This window comes from Arvicanthis niloticus, chromosome 3 (genome assembly GCF_011762505.2).
Source record: "Arvicanthis niloticus isolate mArvNil1 chromosome 3, mArvNil1.pat.X, whole genome shotgun sequence".
Taxonomy (NCBI): domain Eukaryota; kingdom Metazoa; phylum Chordata; class Mammalia; order Rodentia; family Muridae; genus Arvicanthis; species Arvicanthis niloticus.
The window spans coordinates 109,763,338-109,781,645 of record NC_047660.1 but is presented as its reverse complement, the minus strand read 5'-3'; the positions used below and the strand labels follow the sequence as shown (position 1 = coordinate 109,781,645).

Below are 18,308 nucleotides of genomic sequence, written 5' to 3'. Positions count from 1 at the left end.
CATTGTGGGAGATGCCCTCCCAGATGTTCCCGCATACAAAAAGGAAATGTGGCCTTAAACTACAGTAAACGGGATTCCCATTAGGACTGGGAATGACTTTGTCACCAGTCTAGAGCTAGAAGGTCACAGTTCACACTGAGTGGCAGTTCCCTGGAGATGCCCCAGAGCAAGAGACGAGGCTAGGAGAAGAATAGACCATGACCATGTGAGCATGGAGGGACATAGGAACACACAGTTCTAAACCCAATGGCTTACAGGGGAACAGGTTCATGTCCCATGTCCCCAGGGTAGGGCAGGAACAAGACAAGAGAAGGGACCCTTGAGGAGGAGGGTGGAGCTCACCAATATGTCTCCCTTCAGGAGCAGCCCTGGTTCAATGGTGATACAGATGCTGGCCTGGCTGTCTCCAGGGATGTTGCTGAGGGAGAGAGGTGATGAGGGAGCTCTGCTGAGGAAACAGCCTCAGCTCTCCCTTCCTCCTGTCCCACCCGTCTTCCTTCACAGACTACTTACTAAATGCCAGATGTGTACACAGGTTGCATGGCTTGGTAGATGCGGAGAAAGGGCCGGCACCCTGTCAGAGAAGGGGAGGGGAGTGTGCTGTTAGAACCAGAAATGGTTGGAGGGATAAGGGACAAAGGGAAGGCAACGGAGGGAAAGAGAAAAAGAAGGAAACAAGAACATAAAGAAAGTCTAACTTCCCCTCTAAGGCATTTTAAGTAGGCAAAACATCGACTCCTCCATTGTCGTCTGCCACTAGGCATGACCTGGTGTCAAGCTGACATTGCAGAGGCGTAGGGTTGAGCTAACTGAGCTCTGCTGAGAGCCCCACACAAGCCCAGATGACACTACAGCTTACTGCCCAAGGCCACCAAGAAGGAAAGAGAGGCTGGAGGGAAAAGATGGGGCAGGTACCTCCTTTAGACTCAAAGTTGGGGATGCCGTGCATGATCACATGATGCAGAAACAAAGGCTTGTTGTTCATTTTGATGGAGCCAGAGAGTAGGCCACTGAAGTAGTGTACATATCTACACAGGAATAAGGTGTCATCAGTGAAGGGACTGTGTAGTCCCTTCCATCCATCCACCTACCCATCCACCCATCCATCTACCCACCCATTTGCTCAACTATGAATCCAGCCACCTACCAAACCATCCACATATCCATCCACTCACCTATCCACTCACCCACTCATCCACCCACTCACCTATCCACTCACCCACTCACCCACCCACTCACCTATCCACCCACCCACTCACCCACTCACCCACCCACTCACCTATCCACCCACCCACTCACCTATCCACTCACCCACTCATCCACCCACTCACCTATCCACCCACCCACTCACCTATCCACTCACCCACTCATCCACCCACTCACCTATCCACTCACCCACTCACCCACCCACTCACCCACCTATCCACCCACCCACTCACCTATCCACTCACCCACTCATCCACCCACTCACTTATCCACTCACTCACCCACTCACCTAGCCACTCACCCACTCATCCACCCACTCACCTATCCACTCAGTCACTCACTCATCCTCCGCCAGACCATCCATCCACCCATACACATATTTATCTACCCCTCTATCCATTCATTATCCATTCATTCTTCCTTTAAGAACACCACCCTAGGCTTCCATCTACCCCCATACACATGACACATGCACCCACCCAAGCCACATGGAAAACAACAACAACAAACCACCCTGAAAATTTCAGAACCTGGAGCCCACTTGGAGTTCTCTAGCACCCCCTGGTGGTGAACATGAGCATCTCTTTCCTGTCTCATTCCCAACTAAAGCATCAGGCTTACTGAGGCAAACCTTGCTTATGACATATGTATGTATGTATGTATGTATGTATGTATGTATGTATGTATGTATGTATATGATACACACATAATACACACATCATATACATCCTATACATATAAAGGAGAGAAAGGACAAACAGTAAAAGCTTGATAACTGCAGTGCTTATTTTATTTCTTGCTAAATGTATGGAATTTTGTATATTAACTTCTTTACTTGGGATCTGAAATAATTAGCTTCCAATAAAGTATTCTAACTCTAAGCTGGTTTATAGTTGAGTTTTTACGCGCGCGTGCGTGATGCTAGAGATTGCACCCAGGGTGTCCAGCATGCTAAGCAGTCAACAGACTGAGCTACATAAGCAGCTCCAGAAACCTGCAGTTCTTTCATTCTTCTAATAAAAATCTTGGTGCTAGAATGGAAGGACTGAGCCATCTCATTTCTTTCCAACAGAGATAGAAAATGAGGTCCAGAAAGAGTTGTGACACACCTCAAGATCACACAAATCAGGGGGTGGGAGAGAGATGGAAAGAGTCTAGACTAGGCAACTCCGAACCACAGGTCAGTCCTCTGGTGCTGACTGGTTGACATTTCCTCCTTTTTCTGATTCGCTAGAGATCCAGGTTGAACCAGACAAGCCAATCAAATGCAGCCTGGGACTCTAGAAAAGCCAATAGCTCCACTGGGGTGGGGGGTTAAGACTCTAATTATGACACCAGAAACCTCTCCCCACCCCCATCTCTTGGCCCCTTGGCCCTCCTCCAGGCTCAGGCTCGGTCCCTGAGCCTGGGTGGGGCCATCTCAGTCTCCCTTGCAAGATAATCTGATGGGCATTGCCAGCCCCTATTCAGGGACCTATCCAGCCCCCCCAACCCCCCGGCCGTTACTCAAACCGGAAACCTGGAATGGCAGGTTCCCATCAGATCTCCTGACCAGGCCAACAGGATGTGTCTGTGTTCTGGGGACAATGAGTCCGAGGGCGGGTGACAATGAGTGGGTGACCTACAGGCAAAGCCCCTCCCGCACACTCCTTGCTCTTCCCTGTCCAACTGCCGGGTTCCCTGTAAGCAACACTGACAAGGAAGCGGAGGGAAAGTGGTGGGGAATGTTCCGGAAGATAACAGATGCACTTTCTCATGTGTGTAGAGAGGGTGGACTGCCCCCAACAAACGCACTGGCCCATGGGATCTGTTGGCAGACACGAATAATACAGGCAGTCATGTTCACACGACAACTGCAGTGCATGCGTACACGTGAGGACTGGACCTCGTCCCTTCCTCATCAGGGGAAGCTTGGTCTCTGCTGTTCAGCATCACAACGACCATTCAGCCCACCTTCCCCAAGCCTCAGTGAGACACAGTGATGGTCCACATTCCTATTCATAAGTAGATTGTAACCTTCAGGACCAAAGGTGACTAAGACCAGGCTGCCATGTGCGCATGACAGACCGCCAGGAGCTGGTGCGTGGTCTCAGACCCACGCTGAAGGCTTCTAGGAGGCCAGCAGTCAGTGAGGATGTGCTGTTGGAAGGTGCGGGGCTCCTGGGTACCTGGAGAGTACTCATGAACTTTTATTTGGGCTTTCAACTACAATGGCAATCGTCCTCAGGAGTGACTGCAGCTCCTATCCAGATAGGCAAGGTGGGGGCATGGGTGTGTGCTGGGGATGCTCAATATTAAGAAGCAGAAAAGCCCTTGGAATCTACAGCTAAGTTCTCAGGGGCTTCAGAAGCCATGGGGCCCTTAATCCTCCAGCCTTTCTGCCTGCTCTGCCCAAGCCCCCTACCCTTGGCTAGCCCCCCCCCATCACTTTCACCCTGCCCACTCAGACCTTTCCCCTGGCATACGTCACTATGAGCCAGCCCCCATGGCTGCCCATCACTCTAGCAGTCATGGTTTGAATTTTCTTCAAAACCACCTGTTGGCATCTGCAGCAACTGTCTGTTTGCAAGCATGCAGTTGTTCATAAGAAGCTTGCCCGCACACGTCCTTGTGTGAAAGATTTAGTGCCTCGTCCTTGGTGTGAGAATGGGGCTGAGCCAGTACAGGCAGGTAGCAGGCCCACCTCATACAGCCAAACCAGAATTCCTACTTTCTAGGTCTCCAGTCTAGGCTGGGGCTTGCCGTGACTGCAGCCTCCCAGGACCAGCTGACCTATGACCCCCTGTGGGTCAGACATCATTGAATCAGGTATCATCCACCGGCAGATCCCTGCAAGGTAGCAGGTGGCATTGCCAAATACAACCCTGACTCCCAGCCTCCCAGCCCTGAGCCTACATTCTAGCTCAGCCATCACTCATTGTGGCCCTTGGCCCTGGCCCTACCTTGACCTCAAGCTTCTCATCTGTAAAAGGGTACCCCGGACATCACCACTGCCCCAGTTAGGGCTTCAAAGTCACCTACACCAGAGACCCCAGGCTGTCTCCATGAAAACAGCCAGTTCTCTCTGTCACCCTCAGTGACGTAGCACTCTCCAGCATGGGTCTTCTCCTTCTCCCCTCCCTTCTCTCTCTTTTTCTCTTTCCCCTCCCCTATTCCATCTCTCCTGTCTTCCCTCTCTCTACTCTGTCCTCTCTCCCTATACCTCTGTTTCTGCCTCTCTATATTCTCCCCCACCCTCTGTCCTTCTTCGTCTCCAACTCTCCTCCCTTCCCATCTGGCTATTTGGGGGGGGGGGGGGGCACTTAATTTAATGACTATGCTCTAAAAAGAACCACAGCTCCCTCAGGGAAAGGAAGAGACTGCTCTGTTAGCCTGGATGTCCCAGTACCCACTGCTGCAGCAGAGTTCCTCGACTTTGGCAATGAATGACTCCATCCGGTCCTGCTTCCTGGCTGGGCTATTATTACAACACTCCAGAGAGAATGTGTGGCTGGGGCCCTTAGCAAAACATTATAAATTCTCCCGAGAGAAGGTGTCCCTTATAGAGCTACCTATGAACTCCCAGAACAGGCATCAGAAACATCAATGTATGTGTACTCATCCACACGCTGGAGTGACCCTGCCTCTAGGGACAACCAAGAACAGCATGTGTCCTCTTTACAAGGGAGCCTGCTCTTCTACAGCCATGTCACAACAGAATGTGTTCTGCTAGAGGCTGCCGAAGCCAAGTGACACCCCAACCTGTGGGCACTACCATACCCATGCCACTGCAGGCTAAATGCCCATGCTTGGTATGTCCTCAGTTAAGTAGATGTCCACCCCTTCAGAGTGCACTAGGCCAGTATCCACCAGAAGGAGTGCGCACATTGGACCTGGAGTCCAGGCACCCACCTCCTCTGGGATGGCTGGCCAATGGGCACAATCTTGTCCTCATAGAATCTCTTCATTGCAAACCGGTCCAGAGCCTGGTCAGCACTGTGAGGAGACACAAGACAGTCAGAGAAGCCCATTCCTACACTCAAGGGCCTCTTGTTCCCCTCCCTCAGACACCCCAGGCTTGCACAGCCCCTCGGCCAATCCTGGTCACTGTGGAAGGACAAACCTCTCCTCCAAACATGCTACACTGAGAAGCCTTCAGGAAAAGCACCTCAAGCATCTGCAATCTGTATGGCACAGCACTCAGCCTGGCAGCCTGGGCACCTATCTCTAGGCTGCTACTAATTAGCTCTGGGGACATAATCCTTTCCATCCAACCTCATCCCCTTCATCAAATGAGGCTTAAAGGAGATTGGATGAGGTGACGCCCATTAAGAGCTTGGCAGCCATGGTGCTCATGTGTCCACTCAGCAGACACAAGGCTGGGCTGGTTTCTGTGACCCACCACACAGCATACAGAGATAATTCTGGCATTCCAATACCTTTCCATCCTGTTCAGAGTAGATGCGAAGTCCTCACTAAGGCCAGCAAGGTCACTGCTCTCTGTTACCTGACTGTCCCCAAGCCTTTTCTCACTCTGCATTCGCCAGTACTTTTCCCCACCCACAGCTCCTCTTTAAGACCTACAGAAATCCTGAGGTCTTTAGAGCCACAGGTCCCCCGGCCACATACCCCCAGTCACTTCTGGTCTCTATGTTTTCATAGCCACAACCACGGGCGCTGCTAAGGGACTTGATTGGTATTTAAAGTCCTCCAGGTCAAGACCTGGGCTGTAACACGGCAGCCTCTGGGTAGCCGTGCTAGATGAGCAAGCCTCTGTGCTGAGTGGGGTCAGAATGGGATCTGCATACTGGCTGGTTCCTGTTCTTTCTCCCAAACATCCAGACTGAAAAATAGCCCCACAGACTTGAGGTAACTTCCAGATTGTCCCCTGGGCCCAAGTCTGATGTGATATCTCTTTCTAACTCCTTCCTGGATCACCAAGGGGAACAGAAGGCAACTGAGGGAGAACAAATAGCCCAAAGCCGTTGGGTGGGTGTCTTCCGCACGGGAGAAGGAGCTCCCTGTATTCAGATGTTTCCATCCTGCCTCAGGGCTGGGGGCTCCTGCACCTTTCATCCATCCTGGCCCATCATCTTAGGGCAACTCTTTGCCTCAGGAAGGTAGAGACCATGCAGGTGGGAGAGGAGTGTCCCCACATCAATGCCCAGGGAACAGAAGCTGGGATAAAAGACAGCTGACCTCTCACCTGGCTGAAATGTTGCTGTAGTGCAGATAAGCTGCAATGACAACCCCAATCCTGCCTCGGTTTCCCTGAAAGAGGCAAAAAGCAATCATTGGTCAAACAGGCTCTGCTGTCGAAAGTCCACCCAGAAGCCTGGGGGCCAAGGGTGGGGGAGAAGGGTGCTGTTCTGGAGAAAGAGGAACATTGTGGAGGGAGGCAGGAGGATGGGAGTCAGAAAGCCAGTGCACTCTCCACTGTTAGGAACGTAAGTCACTGCCCTGCCCCCATTTGTTGGTGGTATACCCCTGAGCAGAAGCTATCATGTTCTCGAATAGAAAACACAAATGGGTGGGGGAGCACAATCACGCAATCTCAACACCCCAGCAAGTGTGCACACGCAGTTGTACACACACAGGTGCGTGCACATGTGGACAGCTCCTGCTCTGACCTTGTTGTGGAGGACGACGACATTGTGGGGGTCTGCATTGAGCCAGGTGTCCATGGCTTTACAGACGCTGCAGATCTTCTCCAGGGCTGGTGTGTGCAGGTCAGGCCAGCCGAATTCCAGGACCTGTGATTGAGACATAAGTAAAAAAAAAAAAAAAAAAAGGAAAGCCTAGGGATTCCATCAAGCCAGCCAGCACAATGTGGGAACAGTCACCAGCAGCCAGGCCTCTGCTCCTGTCCTGCCCACCAGTCCTGCTGAGAGGCAAGGCTTAAAGAGCAAAGGCCATGACCTGGGACCCAGGCTCAAAGTAGGGTCTTAGGCAAGCCATCTCCCTTTCCCAGAACTATTCTCCTCACAGGGGTGTGCCAAGGCCTGAGCCCAGCCCTTCAGCTCCCCTCCAAGGCCAGTTCAAGGATGACAGGGTGTCAGAGGAAAGGAAAGGGTCCCCTGATGCTCACAGCCCTTTAGATATACAGACTGCCCATTCCCAGGCCTCTGAGAGAAGTCTGAAGTGTGCAGAAGCGGGACTTCCCAGTGGCCTTCAGCCGTCAAAGCCTCCTCAAGCCCTCTCTAACTTCACAAAACACTAAATGAAAAAGAGCTGCTATTTGGCTGGGTCCACAGAGCATGCCTAAGCCAGCTGTCCACTTTCGGAGACATGATCTGAAGCCCAGAGCAGTCTGTTGCTTGCTTAACATCCATCCCATAATGACAGGCACCAGGATCCAAAATAGAAGCCAAGGTCCCCAGCAAAGTCTCTAAAAACCCACTTAGCAAGCAAAGTAAACCTTAGAGACAGGCACATATAGAAAAGACATAACCCCAGCCCCACTCCCAGAAACCCTGTGTAGACCCTCCCCAAGGCAGATGAGGTCAGAAACCACTGTGTGAAATTTCAGTAGTTGGTACTGTAGTCCATTTTGCATATCCGAGATGCCCTTGAACTTGGAACTGTCATGGCACTACACAAAAAGGAATATGTTCTCTCTCCCACTAGCCCAGGCTAGGCCAGGCCTAGTCTTCCCAAAACAGCCACAGACTCACCTTAGCATGGAGCTTTGTGATGTCAGGCCTCTGCTCAGAGAGGTTGAATAGCTAGAAAGAGACAAAGGGAGAGACCAGGAAGAATGAGGGGTGGAAGTTGGAAGAGGTAGTTTGTCCCTGGTTGTCAGAAACCAGGCCACAGGCCAGCCATGATCTCTTAGACTCCTTATACCTGCTGTCACTCTCTCCCCTAACAGAAGTTTCCACCACAGACACATGTCAGCTAATGGCATCAGCAGTGAGTTCTCAGGAAAGGTGGAGGCCACCACACTCAGCCAGGCCCCTTGCAAGTGGACATCCTGAACTTGGGATGAGCAGGGATGCAGCCCTGCCCGATGGTGCTGAGTGACAGTGGGCGTCCGTCTCTGGCTTTAGGACTGAATCCCCCAACCAGACTGCTTCTCGGTCTTCAACCACATGGAGCGTACTCACATCCCACAGCCTACCCTGTCTCCCATGTTCCTTGACCCCCTAAAGGGCTGTGCAGAATTGCCTGCCTCTATCTCACGACCACAAATTTGACAATCGCTGTCATATGCCAAGAGGAGAGGAGACAGACTCTAGAATGGACATGAAGGAGGGGGCTGCGGCAGAACACAGACATCCTGGAACTCTGCATTCTTGAAGCCAGAGGAGTCCAGATACTCCCAGTACCATTAAAAAACACACTTAAATGACAATAACAATGTCACAGAGCTGGCTACAACTCCCTCAGCAAGCCCCATTTTGCAGATAGGAAAACTAATGGCCAAGACCATACATTCGGCTGTCACAGAGGCGGAGTAAGAACCGGGACTTTCTGGTATTTAAAGCCAGGCACTTCACAATGCTCAGCACAGATGATAGATGGACTGCCACAGAGGCCTTCAACATGCATCTCCACTCAGAACTACAGACTCTGCCTCCTTTGGAAGTAGTTAAGGATCTTGTTAGGAGACATTCTTGGATGCAGGGTGAGCCTAAGACTAACAACCGATGTCCTTATAACCAGAAAGTGGAGGCAGCGAATAGAGACATGTGGCCATAAGCCAGGGAATGCTTGGGAGAGGCCAGGAGTGAGAACGAGGGACGGAAGGCAGTTTTCTCCAGGACTCAGGGGAGCATGGCCTCCCTGACACCCAGATGCCCAGCCTTCAGAACACATTCCTGTCATTTTAAGCCAAACAGTGTATGGCCATTTGTTCCAGCAACCCCAGCACCCTTGTGCAACCTCTTCAGCCCACCTCTGTTAAACAAGGCAGACAGCACTCAGGGGCTCAGGGCCAGCAGTCCAGCCCCACATGACTCCCTTGAGCAAGGACCTGAGCCTCCCTCCAGGGATAGCCACCTTCCTGCTGTAGAGGAAATCTCTGCCACCCACCTCCCTAATATCAGGTAACTCTAGCCAGCCACAGGACTCCCAAAACTACACATGATCAAGTCTGCTCCAGGGCTTCCACCAGAAGCAGCTCCACCACACTGACTTCAACCGTCTCTCTCCAGGGAAAGAGGCCATCAGAGGACCAGGTTGGCTGTGAAGGCTCAGCTATGTGAACCTGTGTCCTTATTCTCTTCTAGTCAGCCCACTGACACATTCACACATTCTCACAATCACACACACACACACACACACACACACATGCACTCACAAGTGGTCACACATTTTCACACTCAACACACATTTGGCTCCACTCAACTGCACATGCTCCCCTGGGAATCAACTCTCTCTGAGATAGAGTGAGGCCCTGGGCCTTGCAGGATGCTCAGGTTTAGGAAGGAAAGGGCACTGGCACGAGGCGTGGGCAGAGACTCTCGGTGTACAGCAAGTGAGCAAGAGGAAGGGTGAGGCCCACCCACCAGGTAGTTGCCCCCATGCTTGGATTTCAGCATCTGAGCCACTTCGCGGAGATTGCTGCGAAAGTTCTCCTCGTTAGCTGTGCTGGGGAAGGACACGGCGATGATGCGTTCGGTGACATACACCAGGTCCAGCTCACAACTGTCGTCCATGGCTCGGCTCACGCTCGTGTTTCTAGAGAGACTGAGTGGAGGATGGGTCCAGGTCAGAACCCAGGAATCCAACACCATCTCTAATACCCAGTTAGCCAAACAGAAGTATCTAAAAGGATCTTGATAGGGAAAGATTGACTAGGATGGTGCTCCCCAGGGAGCCTGGAGCAGAGCCCTGGCCACCTCCATGCTCTCAAACTGAGAAGACGGAGGCTTCCCTGGGGAAGGGGGCAGCTCAGGTGATATGCTCACATGGGCTGGAGCTGAGCCGGAGCCCAGGCACATTCCAGCCTCCCTAAGGCTGGCTGACCCCTGCACTCTGGCCCCAGCTCTCCCTGCAGAGATCGTTCTTGGCCCAGGTCTCCCTCGTTCCTAAAGGCCAGACACTAAGAGAGTGCTGGATGATTACTGCAGTGGTGGCAAAGGCAGGAAACACTGGGGAACACCCAGGCTAGCAGCTGTCTCTCCCCCGGACACAGGTGAGGGAAGCAAGGACCTCAGAGCTTCACATATCTGCTTTTCTACCACAAGAGGGGTCTGTGGTGCCTGCGGAGACAGCTCTTCCCCATCTTCCTCCTTCCAATACTCATTACCACATCCTCCCTCCTTATCCAAGATGTATTCCTCCCAGGAGTGGACAACACTCCTCATTTCGCTAACCTTCACTGTACTATAGCAGTATGGGGGTGAGGCTGGAGAGGGTTAAAGGTAGCAGATCCTCTGGTGTGGTGACAAAAAGCCCTGGGACATGAAGAAGCCTAGAAATATCTAGATTCCACCAGGGTTGACATGGTCCTAGATGGGTGTAGAGAGAAGGCAGCCAAAGACAATCTTCTCTGATGAAATGACAGGGGTAGCTGCCCAGTTTAGATTTGGACTTGAATCTAATCACGCCTGCCCCTCTTGTATCTCAGCAACAGCTGAGCTAGAGCTCTGACGTCTACCCAGGGGCCAGAAGCCACAAGCACATTTACCCCAAACGTTGATACAAAGTAGCCTGAGTACCCTCCACTCTCCACAGTCCTTTGTTCCTGGCTCTAAAGGTCCTGCACCCTCCTCAGGAAACTTATAACCAGCCCACTCCTTTCAAGCCTTTCCCTCCTGGGGTGATGACCAGCCAACTCCACTGTCAGGATGGCTTCCCAAAAAAGATACAAAGGCACAACAGCGCCACCAGCTGGACAAAACTGGCATCACAGCTCGAGGTGGACCAAGCTGTAGAAGGGATGAGGTGGGGGGGGGGTGTTTAAAAGACAACCTTGTTCTATAGGAGCTGTAGGCAGAAACCATGGCTGGCACCCTTACACATTTTGTGGGGCTCAAAGTGAAGGGAAGGAAGAAGGAGGTGGAGTGTGGGCAAAGCCTGGAGTCCTCCTGAGTGTTCTTTCCCTGTGTGGCGAACGATCACTCTACACAGACCTCCCGCCATTAAAGACCCACCCACAAAGAGAACCAGCATGGGCCTTGATAGTGACAAGCCCTGAGGTCCACTTCTGAGCAGTGGACGACCTTGAACAAGTCGCTGCAGACACTCAGCAACGCATTTGCCAATACACAGACCTTCAGTGCCATTACAAGGTCTGATGAACTAATGTGGGAAAAGACAGAGTCCACCTCAATGTCTGGTCTGAATCTCACAATGATGGAGGCCAAGGGCCACCAACTGCAGGCCTCTCACTGGGGCTGCACAGCATCAGTCTCAGGATCCAGGATGGGACGTGAGAGTGCCCATACCCCATCCCTTCCCCATGTGCCAAGTGTACCTGATAGGCTGTGGCTGTGGTTGTGGCTGTACGCTTGGGGAAACTCTCATGGAGCCCTGGAAAAAGAGAAAATGCACACGGTTACAAGAGATGGGGAGCACAGGAAGGGCAGAGCAGAGAGGAACTAGGTCACGGCCACACACAGATCCTCCGTGACCAACACTCCATCCCCACCACCCTAACACTCCAACACTCGGCCACAAAATCCCAAAAGCCAGAAGTACCTGCTGTGGGAAAGGCTCAGATGGAAAGAGTACATCTCTGATAGAGAGACAAATAGCCACCTGAGTGGCTCCCTTGCTCCGGAGACATGCTTACCAACAGTGGCGGAACCCACCTTGGCAGAAACCCACCTTGCCCTAATTCACCAGGCATCGTGACAGTAACCTCGACTAGAGATCACAAATAGCAACTGCCTGTGCTCCAGGAAAGCTAAAGGTATCTACACTTGGGCCAGCACTGAACCTGTGTCCTCTGTCACTACAGTCCCTCACTCCCCACTCCTCCAAAGCCACAACAGCGAGTCACTGGATCAACGGAAAGCTCTGAGACAGAGCATCAGGTGTGTAATTTATAAAGGGCATCCAGGGACCCATATTTCTAAGGATCTGTGTCTATTATGCCAGGCTCACCAACCCCATGTCCAGGATGTTGATGGCCTAAAATTAAGCAAACAGACAGACCCACGTTGGTGACCCAAACTTTGCAGAGCATTAAGACTTCAGCTCTAGGCTCCAGCATCCTGCTGGGCAGTCAAGGGGCCTCTGAACCTGGTAAAATGTCACCAGCATGTCACAGTGAGACAGGACAGCCCTCAATAGCTTGTACAGGCATACAAAACAAATGCACATGACCCTCCTCACTCGGTGCCTGGCACTTGATCACTGGCAGCTGTCACTTTAGCTGTCACTCTCTCATTAAGAAGAACTGAAAGAGAAATTCCTGGAAAGGAAGGAACAACCGTCCACCCTCACAGAAAAAAAAAAAAAAAGACCTGCTTTGCTCTCCCTCAGCGGCCACCATCCACTCACTCTAACGGATGCAGACTCAGATACCCCAGTTCTGAATTCCTGGGCTCCACCAAGCTACCTTTCCTGGCCACCAAATGGCAGCCTCCCCTTGGGAGGCAGCAAGGCTAAAGTCTGCAAGGACAGAGACATAAGACAGTGGTGACTCACCCGTGAATCCCTAGGAGGCTGATGCAGCAGGACTAACTCTGACCTGGCCTTGGCCACAGAGCCTAAGTGGAGGGTATTGCACCCAACATGCAGAGTGTGGGGCTCTGAGGTCCAGCTCTCCATGGAGGATAGAGTCAGGGCCCCTGGCTGTAGGAGGGCTGTCCACCCTGCCACTGTGGGGCTGCTCAGAGCTCAGCAGAACCCACAGTGCAAGGAGGAGCTAAACAATGCTGTCCGAAGGAATGATTCTCAGTCTCTCAGCATTTCTGGCCCTAGGTCTCAGGGTTGCATGAGTCAGGCTAGGGCAGGGAAGGCGGGGACCAGGGGTGTTTGGTTTTCAAAACCCTAAACCAGGCTGTTCCAAAACTCCCCACCCCAAAGCACACAGAAAGCCAACACTTCATCTATCCCATTGCAATGGTCTCTGATGAGGAGGCCCTGATTCTCCTCAGGCCCTGGGCCTGGCTCCAAGCCCCAGGGCCACCCTGCTATAAATAGCCCCTGGGGTTTCATCTGCTAAGGATCCACAGCCACTCTTGAAGGAAGCCACCACAGCTGCTTCGAACAACTGGAAGCCACATCTTAGCCAAAGCTCACGGTGCCGCCAAGATCAGGGCCAGGCACACGCAAGGAGCTGGAGGAAGACAATAGACCGATTGAGCCAGGGCTGGCGAAGGAACTGGAGAGCCAAGCAGAGCTCTGGAGGCACAGGGCAAGGGATGCACAAGACCCAAAGACCAGGCTTCCAGGCCAGTTCCCCACCACCCTCTGGCCAAGGTTATAACACTCCGCATTCCTCACTCCCGAGTGGACAATAAATACTTGGCCCAAACAGACTCTGGAGTCTGGCCCTGCCGCCTCCAGAGGTGTGATAAGAAAAGTTCAAACACTCTTTACAGCAGGGTGGCTGGGACAGGGGTGCACAGGGGGAACTGCCCTGGGCAGAGGATAGGGACCAACAGCTGGACTGTCACCCCCTGATGAATCATAGGGCTGGACTGCCCTCGTACCAACAGGGCTTCCTGTTTTCTGCAAGGTTTGGGGACACATGACCCTCGCCAGCAGAAAGCGAGCTGCACGGGTACTGTGGACTTGCCATGAGCTCAGGAATTCAGTAAAGGAGCATCCAGGAGCAAACACACCCCTCCTGTAAACTCCCTACAAGACAACAGGGTAAGCTGAGGCCTGGAGTCAGCTCTGTGCCCCGCTCATGGCAGACATCCCCTCACTGGCTAACCATTCACTGTTAAACTGTGCTCTGGGCACTTGGGAGTAGAAGAAGAGAGGCCTAAGCCTCACCCTCATTCTGTACGGTGAAGATAGCTGTCAATCCACCCGGTGAGAGGCACAGAAGCATAGTCTCACATGCACATCAGTAAAATGGGCACAACACAGGGCTCTGAAATCTCTTACCTGCCCCACTTGGAGTCCCTGGGGAAGGTTTATTTTTAAAAGAAAAATAAATTCTTTGCCTGCCTGTAATCCCATTCTTTTCCCCTCTAGGGAATCTCAAAACTCTTAACTTCCTACTAACTCCTCCCAAGACAGACCAATAATAGAACTTTTGATCCAACTCCTTGAGCACCAAGCAGAAGTCTCCCTTATTCTAATCTCCCAAACATGTCTCTCCTTTGCAGAAAGGCCTCCATTCTACAACCTCCCCCAAACAGCATCTTTCCTCACTGTCAAGATGGTCCCCCTCATATCTAACCCGCATCCTTCCTGCTGCAGGCACCAATTCCTTTTTCCTTGGTTCTCCCTGCAGGCAAGAGCTGACCATAACTCAGACATTCCAAAGTAGCTCAGGCCTGCAGCCTGGGGCTCTTCTTTGCCACCTTCTGTTCGTCATGGTACATATATCCATGCAGCAAGAACTATGTGAACCTCAGGTCTCCAATGGGCCTTGTTTGCAGCTACAGGCTGGGAGAAATCCTGCCTTCCTTTCAGGTCCACAAGCAAACAAAATACCTCTGGACAGAGGGGGGGGGAAACTGTTTCCTGAACCTAGGTCCCCAGAGCCCCAGCTGAGAGAGAGGTGGGTCTGCCAGTGAATACCAGGGGTCGAGTGAAGCAGCCAGAGCCCAGCCCTTCATTCCTGCATCTCCTAGGATTGAGGCCCCCACACAGGCCCTGCAGCCACACCCCCTTCCTCCCCCTCCCCCTTCCTGCCCACCACTTGGATTTTTCCAAAACAAAGTGCGACAGAGCTCTCTCGCCTCTGTAACCTCCACTGAACACCAGCTCCATCGGAGAAAGCTGCCTGGAGAGGCCAAGCAGGAAACACCTCACAAACAGGCTAGTACCCTGAGCTGCTCTCTCCTTCCCCCTGCCCAGAACACAGCGGAGCCCCAGGCAACCAGGGGACCATCCCTGCAGCCCTGGGTCACCCAACCTACAACAGATGTCTGGAAGCCTGACAGTGGGGTTTCCAGTCCTCTGTAGCGGCAGGCCTTTCTGGAATCTGCTCTCCTGTCTGCCTCCTTACACTCCTTTAGTGAGACATTTCCCCTCCCTCCTCCCTCCAGACAAGGCGCAGCCCTGACACATGACCACCTGCAGACTCTCTGATCCCACACCATGTCATTTTTCCTAAAACCTAAAACAAGATGGCATGAACCACAGCTAAGTGGACACCTCTTTCTTCCGTTAGACCAAGGTCAAACATGCCCTTAGGGTCAATCCCTCTTCCAGATGTCTAACCTTACTCCTTCTGGCTTGGCTCTAGTTTATGGGCTCTTTATGGGCTCCATATGGTCCAGACTAGGGATGCAGGGGTCAGAAGTCCTAGGACATAATATAAACACGCCCAGAACATCGACTAAAAGTAATGATTCAGAGGCTACCACTTTATTCCCAGGCCAGGGGTTAAGAGGCCTGGATGACATGTATCCAGAAACATCCAAGGGATATCTCAAGCTTCTGTTTCCTCGTCTTTAACATGAAGCCACAGCATCTGCCATTAAACCTTGTCATGAAGCCATACAACCTCCCACCCTAGCTCCTGGCTCCTAAAAGAAACAATGGCAGGCAGGCAGGCTAATATTTACCGAGCACCCCACCACAGCTGGGTGTGCCTCAAGCTAATTCATCCTTTGCAATAACACACACAAAACTAACTTCTCAAAAGCATCATGAACCTTATCCTGAGGACCAGTGAACAGGAATCCCCACGTACCTCCACAGCGCCCTCCCTTAACCTAGGAGTCCTTGAGGCCCCTCGACAGCTCCACTCCTTATTGCTGGGCCTATGGCGGCCCAGGATGGTACAGCAGTGTCGGTGGGCCACCCTCGGGAGCTGCTACAGCTCAGCCCCTCCCTGTGGGGCCCTCCCTACCAGAGGCCAGGCAGCTGTCAGATGATAGGGCCTCGTGCCATCAACAGCTCCCCCTGTGCCAACCGCCAAAACCACTCCCTGTTCCTCTCCAGGCCTGGAGTGGACGGAGGGGCCAGCATGGGGCACAGGACAGAAAAGACCTGAGGAGGGTGAAGGGTCTCCTGTGGGGCCTGCCAGGGGTGTGTGGAGACAAGCCAGTCCCCCAACAGAGATCAGAGACTCCTGCCCCCTAGCTGAGTTCCTTCCGATTAACAAATGTGTCCTTCGACTTCCCTTGTAAAACTGAAGACAAAGTGAGCCAGGACCAGATAACCCCTTTTCCAGAGTCCTGAATCAGAAGCAGAAAAAGCCACACAGCAGTCACCATTTCCCAGAGTACCCTAGCTCCAGGGAAGCACACCCAATATTGTCTCCAGGATCTAGGGTCATCTTAAGAGCCCAGGGCCCCTTCACCTCGGCCCTGCTTCTCACCCTTTCCAAGTCTTCCCTCCACCAAGCCTAGCTCTCAGATCAGCCCCTCTGCCACTCCTCACCCAGTACTGTCATGGCACAGTGAGGAAGAAGACCAGGGCCAAGCCGGAGCCCAGCAAGCGACTTTGGGAGCCTTCCCTTTCCCGAGAACTATGAGGGGCATATCCACAAGGCAGGTCTGAGGACATCCCCGTCTCATTCTCCCTTGGTCCCTACCCTCCTCATACTCACACTCTCCTCCAGGTTTTTCGGAACACTTCCACCCCGGCAGTCTCCTTCCCCCTGTAGGCAGAGGAGAGAATGTCAGAGAGAGGTGAGATGAACAGTAGAAGATTCCAGAATTCCTACCTGCCAGGGTCAGGACAGAGGGCAAAAGCAGAGGGTTGGGGTGGGGGTGTTTGTGTTACTTGAATGCCTGTTTGTTCACTCAAAGGACCATTAGAGAGACATAAACCCTCTCCTTTGGGCCCACCCCTAGGGAACACTTATCCATTTTGAAGATGAGAAGCTGAGGACTAGACAGGCTCTCCCTCACCTGAAATCTCACAGGGAGAGCCTTTGCCTCCAGCACATGGTTTCAAGATGGGTTTCCCATCAGACACCTCTTCTAGCCTCAGTTTCCCCACCATTGAGTGTCCCAATTTTTCTCATTTTCTTCTTCCAGCCTGGAGAAAACTCTCTCTGCTCATGTAGTCCAGAAGATGGATGGGAAGTCTGCCTGGCTTTCTCATATTCTGCTTCTCCTTTACCCTCGTGTGTGTGTGTGTGTGTGTGTGTGTGTGTGTGTGTGTGTGTGTACGCATGTGTGCATGTGCGTGTGTGTGTGTGTGTGTGTGTGTGTGATGCATGTGTGACACACATGCATCTGGGTCACTTTTGCAAACCTGTATCCCTAAAGCAGACAGGCCCTGCCCCTTCCTGCCCTCTCAAGCAAGTTTGGCATTTGAGTCAGGGTCTCTCACTAACCTGGGACTTGTCAAACAGATGAGGCTAGCCAGCAAGACCCAAGGGTCCTCCTGTCTCCACCTCCCCAGGACTACAGTTACAAGCATCCACCACCGCACTGAGCTGCCATTTCCCAGGTGGTCTCTGGGGACTGGGCTCACATGCTCATCCATCCTTGCACAGGCACTCCCAAGACTGAGGGTTATCAGGCCTCCTTCTTGTTTGTTTTTTCTTTCTTTTTTTAAGAGGTCCTCTCAGTACATAGCCTAAGCTGACCTAAAACTGAGGGTAACCCTCCTGCCTCAGCCTTCTGGGTGCTAGGTTTACAGACCGGAGGCATTTAGCATATTATTTACAAATTCAATCACTGATCTCCTTCACAGCCCCACTCTCTCCCTCTCTGTCAGCTTCACCCCTACAGCCCATGGCTGGACATAGGCTCCAAGGTCATCAGTACCCTTCCTCCAAGCTCCAAACCCTCTCCCATCTCCAAACCTCCCCAAACCTCCTCCTGGCAGCAGCCTCTTCAGTCTGCCTGGGTTGTCACTCACCACATCTCCTACATTCTTGGGTATGCTCTCCGTGGTGATGGGCTAGGGACAAAGACAAAATAACATGAGTTTCACAGAGATGCTGGCACAACCACCTTCTAGGCTGGAGGTCAGAATGGTAACAAGGGCACAGTCCCAAGCTTCAAGATATCACATGTCTGGTCTCAAGCTGGGAAAGCAGCATTTGTACAATGAAACACAATTTTATTAGCAGTAGAGCC

General features: G+C 52.4%; 1 protein-coding gene across 21 annotated transcripts in view; it reads right to left on the bottom strand.

Moving 5' to 3' along the window:
* Positions 1–18,308, bottom strand: part of Tns1 (tensin 1) — a 213,342-nt gene that overhangs the window by 76,060 nt on the left and 118,974 nt on the right. For 19 of the 21 annotated variants that reach the window (XM_076931682.1, XM_076931683.1, XM_076931685.1 and 16 more), the window contains 11 exons: positions 18,088–18,129; positions 16,823–16,873; positions 11,609–11,664; positions 9,696–9,876; positions 7,860–7,910; positions 6,816–6,938; positions 6,392–6,456; positions 5,098–5,181; positions 916–1,028; positions 514–574; positions 343–418 (listed from right to left, as the gene is read on the bottom strand). In XM_076931682.1, the coding sequence (XP_076787797.1) occupies positions 343–418; positions 514–574; positions 916–1,028; positions 5,098–5,181; positions 6,392–6,456; positions 6,816–6,938; positions 7,860–7,910; positions 9,696–9,876; positions 11,609–11,664; positions 16,823–16,873; positions 18,088–18,129 (903 nt within the window). Of the gene's footprint in view, positions 1–342; positions 419–513; positions 575–915; positions 1,029–5,097; positions 5,182–6,391; positions 6,457–6,815; positions 6,939–7,859; positions 7,911–9,695; positions 9,877–11,608; positions 11,665–12,786; positions 12,976–15,961; positions 16,086–16,822; positions 16,874–18,087; positions 18,130–18,308 lie in introns of those variants that run through there. The other 2 variants (XM_076931699.1, XM_076931695.1) reach the window with 2 other exon arrangements.